General features: G+C 50.9%; 1 protein-coding gene across 1 annotated transcript; it reads right to left on the reverse strand.

Annotated features, from left to right (window-relative positions):
• Positions 1-6335: 6335 nt before the first annotated feature.
• LOC119304405 (trihelix transcription factor GTL1-like) lies at positions 6336-10271 on the reverse strand. Its single transcript, XM_037581582.1, has 3 exons — positions 9553-10271; positions 7343-8960; positions 6336-7239 (listed from the first exon to the last, which is right to left on the reverse strand). The coding sequence occupies exons 1-3, from the start codon at positions 9888-9890 to the stop codon at positions 6838-6840; spliced, it is 2358 nt and encodes a 785-aa protein (XP_037437479.1). The 5' UTR covers positions 9891-10271; the 3' UTR covers positions 6336-6837.
• Between the last annotated feature and the right edge of the window lie 413 nt (positions 10272-10684).

Raw genomic sequence — 10684 nt, forward strand, 5'->3', positions numbered from 1 at the left:
CCCGGCCGCCACAAACCCTAGCCCGGGTGGCATTGGCCTCGCCTCCTCCGGAGCTCCTCCAACCATCGGCCTCGCGCGCGGCCTCTTCATGCCGCCGCGGATGACCTCGGCGGCGGGTGGCGTCGCGTCGGCGCCGGCCCGAGCCGCCGCCCCCTCCTCCTCAAAGCTCACCAATGCGGCGCGGCCAAAGAAGGGCAAGACATCGGCGAAGAAGAACAAGGCGGCGGATGGCTCCGGCACCTCCAAGGTGAGGAGGAAGAAGCTTGCGGGGCGTGCGACGGGCGCGGCGGCTGCCGAAGCGCCGGCAAGCTCACTCGTTGAGCCGGCGGCCGGCGCGCACAACATGTTCGACGAAATGCCTCCAAGGTAAAAAAAATTCTAACTTTTCATTTTTTTTGTTATTTTTTGAATGCATTCATCACATATAGATAGATTATTTGCATTGTTCAAAAAATTTTGTAGTCTCAATGATGATGCATACATGTCAACGATGGGTGTTGGCTCCAACAATTCACATTGGTCTCAAACCAATGACATGCATTTTGAAGACCATGAGGTCGAGGTGGACGAGGAGGGTGAGGGCATTGTCGACGCACCGAAAGGAAGAGCGGGCAATTACAGCAACGTCAATGACATCTTACTATGCAATACTTGGTCGCAAGTGTCGAGGGATCCATCCGTTGGAGGTGATCAAAGTAGAGATGCTTATTGGGAGTGGATGAAAGAACACTTTGATGTTCGCAATGTGAGTGGAATTGACCGCTCCGAGAGATCACTTCGGTCCCGGTGGTCGACAATCAACTCGGATTGTCAAAGGTGGGCGGCTTGTCAAAAGGCGGTTGGCACAAATGAGGACGATAGAGTAAGTGACATTTCATACATGTTCATCATACTTGTTGTTGATGCTAACTTGCTTTGTTTTCATGTAGTACAACATTGCGCAAAACTTGTTCAAAGAAGAGGAGAGGAAAACCAAGAAGGGGAAGATCAAGAAAGGAAGGGTATTTACTTTGCCTCATTGCTATGAAGTGTTGAAGGATGATGAGAAATGGAAGAAGCGTGAAGATTTGGATGATTTGCATTTGAGCAACAAACGCAAGCGAACAATTAAGTTGGATGATGATGATGATGATGAGGATGATGCATCAAGTTATGACGGCAAGAGAAGCCTCAGACCCAACTCGGTTTCATACTCGAAGCCAAAGCGACCGGATGGGTGCAAGAAAGACCAAACCCAAAAGAAGAAGAGGAAAGGAGATGGTGAGCTCAAAAATGCTATGGAAGCTATTGTGAAGGCAAGAAAAGAAGCCAACTAGGTGAGGAAAATGGCAAGGACCCAAGATGCCGCGGCCGAGGAGAGGAGGTTGGCGGCGGAGGAGAGGAGGGTGGCGGCCGAGGAGAGGAAGGTGGCTTTGGAGGAGAGGAAGGTGAGCAATGAGGAGAGAACAAGATTGTTGAAATGGGAGAAGCACTTGTTCTTCTTGGACACAACTAACCTCAATGCGGCACAAAAGAAGTATGTCAATCTTGCCCAACAAGAAGTCTTGATCCAAAAAAGAGCCATGGTTCGTGCAATGGGTGGCGGTGGCCTCGGCGCCATGGGTGGCATGGGTGGCTTCGGAGGTACCGTGAGCGGTTTAGGTGCAATGGGAGGCATGACTGGCTTTGGAGCACCCCCGACGCTATGGCCACCATGGGAGGCATGAGTTTTGCTTCTCTCATGGGAGGCATGGGTGCACCTCCGGCCGCCATGGGCGGAATGTCTTTCGATGTGCCTCCTCGCACACATTCCCATGAAGATGCCGTTGAAGATCTTGTCAACACCGTCGGAGCTTCTCGTGATGCGGTGCGCGATGAGGAGAGGGAGGAAGATTCATCTTCGGAGGCGGAAGAATCGTCTTCCGAAGATGAAGACGAGGACGAAGACGAGGACGAGGAATGATGTGTCTTTCATTTGTGTATTGAACTTGATTTGCATTTTGAACTTCGTTGGATGAACTTGTGGGCATGATTTTAAACTCGTGGGCATGAACTTCATCAACTTGTTTGTGTGAAATTTTTGTGTTGAAAATGCCATATGCAATGCACCGGCGAGTCGCTCGCGCTGCATTTTGGCGCTGCCGCTGGAGCGGGCGCTGCGCGCCGCGCCAAACCTGACGATGCGCGCGCGGCATATCTGTTTTTTGCGCACGGCGTGACCGACACCTGTTGGAGATGCTCTTTCGTTCGCGTCGCCCTGTGACTTGACTGTGAGTCGCTGATTGTTGGACGCTAATGATTTTGGGGTTATGTGTTCTTGTCCTTATATTTATGATGAAGTCCTAATGCAATGGACTGAAGTATAGTTCCCTGTAGTTTTCGGAGCAGACGGAGGTCCACTGCATTCGGAGTAATAACCTTCCGTCGTGCGTTAGCTAGTACCCCTTTGTTCTGTGTTAGTACAAAATCGAGTCACTTATTTTAGAACAGAGGGAGTATATCATGATAATGAAGTCAAGTGAAAAGACAAAGCGTACCCTCTTGGCACGTCGTGGCATCTATAATGCAAGGTGGTGGAACGAGACATTGCACAGGCAAATGCAAAATGACATTGTGCGGCACTCGCAGTTCCGGCACCGGCACTGACGAGGGAACCGAGGACTGGGAGTTGGCGCTAGACTCAGGGCAGCATGCTCATACATATGTTTCTGCCTTCTATAAATCTAAGGTACGCGATTGTCTCCGCAAGAATTGACTTTTCTACACACCCAAACTGGCCTACGGTAACACAAGTCGCCCCACCTAGCCATTGCAGGCAGGCAGCACCGAAAATATTAGTCCTAGCTATAAGCCGTAGTCCCTTTGATCCATATTACTTAATTATCGCTATCTTTATATATATCTGTTTGAACGAAAAGTAATATGCATAAGAGGAAGTAAAAGACTAAGTGCCGAAAACCATGATGGGACGTGTGAGTAATTGGTTTTCCCACGTATCACCCAATTTCTAAATACTATAAGTTTTTTATTTAGAAATTTCAATATGAACAACATACAGATGTAATCCCTGAAAAGATTTATAGTAGTATTTAGGAACGGAAAAAGTATGCATTAGAGCAGTAGTAGTCATGATGGGACGAGTAATTGATCTTACTACTCCATGCAGTGCATGCATGTTGGGCTGCCCAACAAGCCGTCAGGTCAGGTCATGCCGATCATCAATGGCTAGGCTCAAGTATGAAGAGACCTAGAGGGTGCTTGGATACGTTTTAGTCTCAAGACTAAAAGTAGTGGGACTAAAATTTGCTAGCCTCACCCATGTTTAGATCCAAATATTAAAAAGACTAAAATCAAGTTAATGGGCATTTATTATCCTACAAACCCTTCAATCCAGAACTCGGCTGTGTTAAAGGAGAGGAGTTAAATGAGGAGGGAGAAGACTAATTCATATTTTAGTAGGGGTACCCTTGACTAAAAGGTTTTAGCCTCAAGACTAGTTTTAGCCTTTTTTTAGTCAGGGGTGCTTGGAATTTTAGCCTCTCAAAGAGACTATTTTTAGAGGGTGTTTGTTTTCAAGGACTTATTGGTCTAGGGACTTAAATAAGTCCCTATAAGTCACATCTAAACCAAACAGGAGGGACTTATAGAGACTTAAAGTGGGTATTTGGGACTTATGAAATAAGACTTTTAAGGAGGGACTTATTGGGACTTATAGTTGTAATATGATCTTATAGAGACTTATAAGTCCTAGCAACCAAACAGACATGGACATTTTAAGGACTTGAGACTTATAAGTTGAGACTAAAAAAAGTTTTAAGACTTATGAACCAAACAGGGCTTTAGTCAGACTAAAATAAGTCCCTTGGATCCAAGCATCCTGCTCTAATTAACCAACCCAAAGAAGAACGTCACTGTAAATGTAGAGAATAAACAGAGTCGTTCAAGGCGCATGCATATTTATTCTACTAGTGCAACTAACTATCCTCCATCTCATACAGTACATTTTAAGTATATAATCTACTAGTAGCAGACAGGCAATTGCATGCCAGCTGGTACGTACATTCCACGCAGATGAAGAAGCATCAATTCTAATATGTACGTAGAGCAAGTTTCACACCAACTTACCAACTTCATAGTCTCCGCAGTCGACGTTAACACTAAACATAAAGTTTTACAAGAGCACAAAGTTGTTGTTACATAACACGTACAAACTGGGCTCAACAAAAAGGGCACCAGTAAAAAAAAGGGCAGTGAGCTCAGATTCGGATACGTACGTCCAAGCGGCGGCCTACATACGTCGGTTTGTATTTGTATATATACGTGCAGACAAGCTCTCGTGACTCGTGAGGGATAGAACCTACTGCGCTGTGCTGCTACAACGACAAAGCCTGACGCATACGGCACTGACACCAGCTAAACTGAAACCCTGCGTCTGCATGCATAGGAGTATATATATGACACCAGCTAAACTGTCCCAGACGTCGAGGCATCCTCCTTAACGGGGAGTATTATATACTAATATCATGCATCTGATACTAGTGTGTGATACTACCTCCGTAATGCATAGTATTATAAGTTAGTATCTTATATTACCTTATTAATTGCTATGCATGACACAAACTAGTAGATCATTTAATATGATATGGTATCATGATATGATACTACATCCTCTCTTTTCTCATTTAATCGTGTGCCACATCATTCAAAAAGTCTAGTTGGTATGCATGATACTACTTATGATACTCCCACTACAACTAGCCTCATAAATCCGGGGCCACGTGCATGCACCACCGCCCTCCCGCCCGATCCCTGCCAGAATTGACTTTTCTACCCATCCAACCGGGCACCTGCCAGAATTACCCTCAATGGTTTTTTAGGTAAAAAAAAAGATAAATGTCTTTTTTTCCTTGTTGAAATTGAATGTATCCAGTCCCACAATTTTCTAACAAAAGTGAAGGTAATATCTACTCTCTCCATAAAAAAACAAATATGAAAGCATTTAGATCACTATTTCTTCACGGAGGGAGTATTTCTGAAACGATTTGAAAATCTTGCAAGTAATTCCAAACAAAAATGCACGCAAGGAGTACCTAATTTATCACGGTTATATTTTCTGGGTGCCCAATTTTTTTTGACATAAAGACTGTAAGGGACCCCCTACAGTATAATTGGTGCAACAAACCCAAATTGCAAGTACCATGCCTTGAATCTGGGTGGGTGGGAAGGCATCAGCCCCTTTCCACCACTAGGCTATGCCTTAGTCTGCTAGGGTGCCCAATTTTAGGGCAACACAGTGATGTAAACAACTCTTGGTATTGCAAAATTTGCCCCAGCCGCCCCAACCGTTGCAAATTGTGTAGGTGTTGTAAATTTGGAGTTAAACTTTTGGCATATAGTAGGGCACCTATATATTGAAAGGGTGTGTCTAGGGCAAATCTAGATGTGCTCTAATTATTGCACATCTAAGTGAGTGAGTTAAGCATAGAGAGAAAGAGAAAAATAAAAAAGAAAATATCTACACGAATCTCAACATAAGATCAATGACATAGGACTTAGATGTGCAATACTTATAGCACATCTAGATATGATTTAGCAAAATTGATATTGAAACGGCGTTTTGGCCTCCTTGTAACGTAAAAACCGGTACTGCCTTATTTTAGGGAACCTAGCTGTTGAAGCTTCTCCTAGGCTAACTTGTTTTTCTGCTATTTTTGTAACATATTTCTGTCTTCTAGTATAAAAACATATGGTGCACAATTTACGTGCTCATGATAATAATAAAAAAACAATAGACACTTGCTGAATTAATTCAAGCTGCCCACCCAGACATTCAGGCGCACCGAAAACCATGATGGGACGAATACTTAGGGGGTGTTTGGTTTAGGGACTTTTTAGTCCCAGAGACTAGAAAAAGTCCCTAAAAAGTTCTTAGGAATCAAACGGGAGGGACTTTTTCTACATGAAATAGAAAAAGACTCTATTGGAGAGTCTTTTTTAACTAGTCCCTGGGACTAGAAAAAGTCCTAGAACTTCTGAAACAAACACCCCCTTAATTTTGCTCCATCTCATGCAACTACTCCCTGCATGCATGCCGCCAGGTCATGTAATGTACCATCCAATCCAATTGTTAGGTTATACGAGTACTAGTACCCAACCAAAAGAATAAACTAGCGTGTAAATTAACTTTGGATCCTAGAGAATAAACACAGTTCAAGGCACATATTATACTGTACATTTTAACTAGTACCTGACAGCCAAGTGTCAGGTACCCCCAAGCATTTTAAAAACTGAGTGCCAGGCACATTCCACAGATGAAGAAGCAGCCCCTGATGCATGCATGCATGAATTGGAATAAATATATAAAACAAGTTTCACATTTACCAAGTGTAAAGTTCTGGAGAGTGAGCACAAAATTCTTACATGACACAGACTGGACAGTAATTTTTTTGGACAAAAATGGTAAAGTATCCTCAAAATAAGAAAAAAAAATTCCCACGCCTTTTAATTTACCATGCCTCTACGTACATTGTGGTGAAGATATGTGACATGTACATCATGTATACGCCGCCCATATATATATGTGCACCAGGAATAATAATAACAATAATGGAAATAATTTAGGGTTGTTGGATTGGATTGGATTGGAAGGAGCAGAAGTAAAAACTCGATCGGTCTGTGTGGGTTTAGGTTTTTTTACCTAGCTAGCACGCACCGGCAGGGGGTATCAATCCATCAAGTGGGCATGTGCAAATGTAGATCCGTATGGGCACATGAGAGCGGGATCGAGATCGATCGGTACCACCTGGGATTTCTTGGTTTGTAGCGCTAGCTTGTCTTCGTCGTCGTCTTGCTCGATCCTCACTGGACCATGGCCAGGAATGGCGTCCCGCTTGTCGCCGGGGCAGATGAAGGTGTGGCGTTGCCCGCCGGCGGGTTGCCGCTGCCGTTCACCGCGTTGGGCCGGACGACGTTGTGGTTGTTGCCGTGGTTGTGGTTCTGCTGTTGTTGTTGCTGATGCTGCCTTTGGAGGAACTGGGCGTCGTACTGCGCCGGCGGCATGTTGATGTTGCAGCCGCCGGGGACGCCGTCTTGGTCTTCCTCCTCGTCGTCGTCGTCGAAGTCGTCCTCCTCGTCCTCGTCCATGCTGTCGCTGTCCAGGTCGTACACGTCCCTCCTGTCGTTGCGCCCGTAGCTGTGGTTCATGGCCACGGCCGGCTGCACCGGCGCCGTCTCCTTCGCAATGCCTTCAGGCTTGGATTCCTTCAAGGTACAAGCGTGTCCATGGCATCGATCAGAATTGATGGACCGTACTGACATTTGACAATGCATGCGCGTGCACGTATGGGCCGACAGAGTTACGTACCACTTTGTTCGTCGCCGTGCCGTTGTTGCCTCCGTTGCCGGCGGCATGGACGGGGGAGGGGAACATCGCCGCAGCACCAGCGCCATTGCTGGCCTTCACTTGCATGGCCGCACCGTTCCCATGGCCGTTGCCGTTGATGATCACGTTCTTGGCCCCGTGCTCGACGCGCTGCGCCGCAGGTGGCGGCGTCTGGGAAGACAGCGGCACCGGCGAGAGCACGGTGACCGGCGCGGCCTCCGCGCGAGCCGGGAACGGCGACGGTGCCAGCGCCGGTGCATGGACGCCGGAGGAGGATGCGAGCGCCTTGGTGCGGTAGAGCGCGTCGAGCTGGTGGAAGTAGGGGCAGGTCTTGGAGTCCTCGGGGCGCTTCCGGCTGCTCTCCTTGACCTTCTTGAAGTACTTGTTGATGTTCTCCCACTTCTCCTTGCACCGCTTGGAGCTCCGGTTGTAGCCCAGCCGCCGCATCCCCACCGAGATGTCCTCCCACAGCGGGCCCTTGGGCGCCGTGTCCTGGTACCGCGTCTCCATCTCCGTCCGCAGCTGGATCAGCGCGTGCACCTCCGCCTTGGGCCACCGAGACGGCGACGCGCCGCCGGCCATGTCCACCGGCGGCTGCTCCGGGGCGTGGACGACGATCTCCTTGCTCTGTTGGTGCTGCGGCTGCGGCGTCTGTGGCTGTGGCTCTGTCGCCGTCGGCGTTGCGTGTGGCTGTGGCTGCGGCGGCGGCGTCTGCGGTTGTGTTCTCATTGGCGTAGTCACGTTGGGCTGCGCCTGAACCGGCGGCCGTGGCGTGGGAGGTGCCGGCGCAGCGGAGGCCACCGGCGTCGGCTGCAACGGCGGCGGTTTGACCGAGGTGACGGTGGCGGCCGGCTTTGCGGGGAAGGATGATGGCGGCGCGTGCACGGGGACGATCTGCCCGGTGATCCTCTGGATGAAGGACACGACGGCGGCGTCGCGGGAGGCGGCCACTGCACGCTCCTGCGCGAGCGCGTCCTGCTCGCGCGCGAGGCGCGCCACCTCCTGGCGGCGCCAGGCCTCCTCGCGGATCATGCGGTCCTGGTCGCGCCGTTCGATGGCCTCGAGGAGGCGGCTCTGCATGGCCTCCTGCCGCTCCATGACCTGCCGCATCAGCCCCTCGAAGAACCTCATGGCCTTGCCGCCATGGCCCCAGCTCCCGCTCCCGCCCCGCCGCTTGCGCTTCCCGCCGTCGGCCGTCTCGTCCGTGTCCTCCCCGTCCGAGTCATGAGAGAAGCTCGCGTCGCCCATCGGCGTCGTCGTCGTCGTCCGGCATGCAGCCGCCTCCGCTGGCACCGGCTGATGCGTTAGGAGAAGGGGCGGCGGAGACGGCTCGGCCTGCAGGACGCGCGGCGCCGAGGGCACGGCGGAGTAGGCGGCAATTGTGCTCGCGGCTGGGGCGGCCGGTGGCGCCACGGGCACGTGAGCAGGCGGCGGGTGGTGCGCGCCGTGGAGCGCCTCGAGCTCGGTGAAGAAGCGGTAGGTCTTGCCGTCGCCGCGGCCGGTGCGGCCGTCCTTGGTGCGGCGGTAGTACTTGTCGACGTTCTCGAATTTCTCGCGGCACTTCTTGGCGCTCCTCGTGTGCCCCATCTCCGCCAGCCGCCTGCACGGCACACCATTGACGAACACCAACCACAACAATTAACCTCCATTTTATGACTCACACGAGCTCACTTCACTTTTGCATGATCGATCTGAATTGCATACGTGTTGCTCTCACGGAAAAGGCGCGGTTTTTAGCCCGATTAGGTGCGAGGAAAAGCCCCAAATTCAGGACGCAGATGGAGGGATTAAGTATTGGGATTGATGCCTCGTCTCCAAACTGAAGTGGATCTGACTGACGGGCGCAAATCCGAGGAAAAAGAAAGGAAAAAAGTGGAGGAGGAGAGCGATGTGCGTATGGTTTTTAATTGGGAAAACTCGATCCATCCATCCATCCATCCATCCATCATGTGTGCTGGTGGTCGTGGGCAGCAGACAGTTCTTGGCTGGAGCATGTGAGCCACATGAGCGGCATCTCGATCAAATTATCACATCACACATCACATCCATCCATCCCAGTTGGACAGTGAAATTTTTCTCATGCACAATTGAGACATCCATCCATCACGGATCGGGACGTCGATCGATCTATAGCTTGGAGGTTGCTAAATTGGCATGGCATGGGAGGTTGGGTTGAGTGTTGGGTAACGTACCTGGAGACTTGCTCCCAGAGCGGGCCCTTGAGGGCGGCCTCCCGGAAGGCGGCGTCCATCTCGGAGCGGATCTTGAGCAGCGCCAGCGTCTCCTGCCGCGGCCACCGGTTGCCGCCCGCCGCCGACGACGACCCGCCGCGCTCGCCTTCCTCGCCGCCGTCCACGCTCCCGGAGCCCGACCCGCTGACCGCGGCCCCACCGTGCTGCTCGTCCATGTGTTGCTGTTGCTGCTGGTGGTGCTGTGCTGGCGCCGGAGCCGGTGCGGGAGGGCGGCTGCTGATGGGCGAGGGCGCCCCGGCGGGCGGGGAGAAGGGCGGCATGTCGGCCGGCTGCTGCATGGCTCCGGCCCTCCCCTCACTCGCCGGCCACTGGTGAGGGAAATTGAGCAGGAATTTTGCGGTGCTCACTGCTGGGGTGATGTTAGGCGGCAGCTAGTGTGGGAGTGCGGAGCCATGAGCAGTGCATGCATGAAGAAGCTGCTCGCGCGCACACCTGGAAAGGGTGGGAGCGGCGAGGAAAACGGGGGAAAGAAAGGGAGATTGAGGAGGAGGAAGAAGAAGAAGATATTGCGAGGAGTGGGAGTGAGATAAGTAGTGGCTGTGTATAGCTAGTCTAGGCTGGCATGGCGCATGGGGAAGAGAGAGAAGCTGCCTGCTAGTGCTAGTGCTAGTGAGATGGATGGATGGATGAATGAATAGTGGTATAGGACTGTAGCAGCTGGGAGGTCCGCACTAAATACTAGTATAAAAATGGCGGTGGAGGAGGAGGATGGATGGGAGGTTGGGGAGGTAGAAATGGCGGTTTTCTTCTTCTTCTTCTTCTTCTTCTTCTCTTCTTTCACCCCTGGTACGTCGTCTTCTACTCGGCTCCACGACACCCACCCACAGTAATTCTACTGCTCCGTGGCTTTGACGCTGGGAGGGGAGGGAGACGACGATGTACGAGATGGAAGAAAAGAATGGGTGGAAGAAAATAATGGAGGCTAGGAAAAGATGGATGGGATCGTGGGAGATGGGAGGAGGGAGGGAGGGACAAGGCCACACTAGAACAGCTCTAGGGTGGGTCCTCACGCTCACGGCGAGGTAGAGAGAAGGTGGTGCGCAACCCTCTTGCAAGAGAGGTCCCAACCCAA

The sequence above is a fragment of the Triticum dicoccoides genome, chromosome 5A (assembly GCF_002162155.2).
Source record: "Triticum dicoccoides isolate Atlit2015 ecotype Zavitan chromosome 5A, WEW_v2.0, whole genome shotgun sequence".
Taxonomy (NCBI): Eukaryota; Viridiplantae; Streptophyta; class Magnoliopsida; order Poales; family Poaceae; genus Triticum; species Triticum dicoccoides.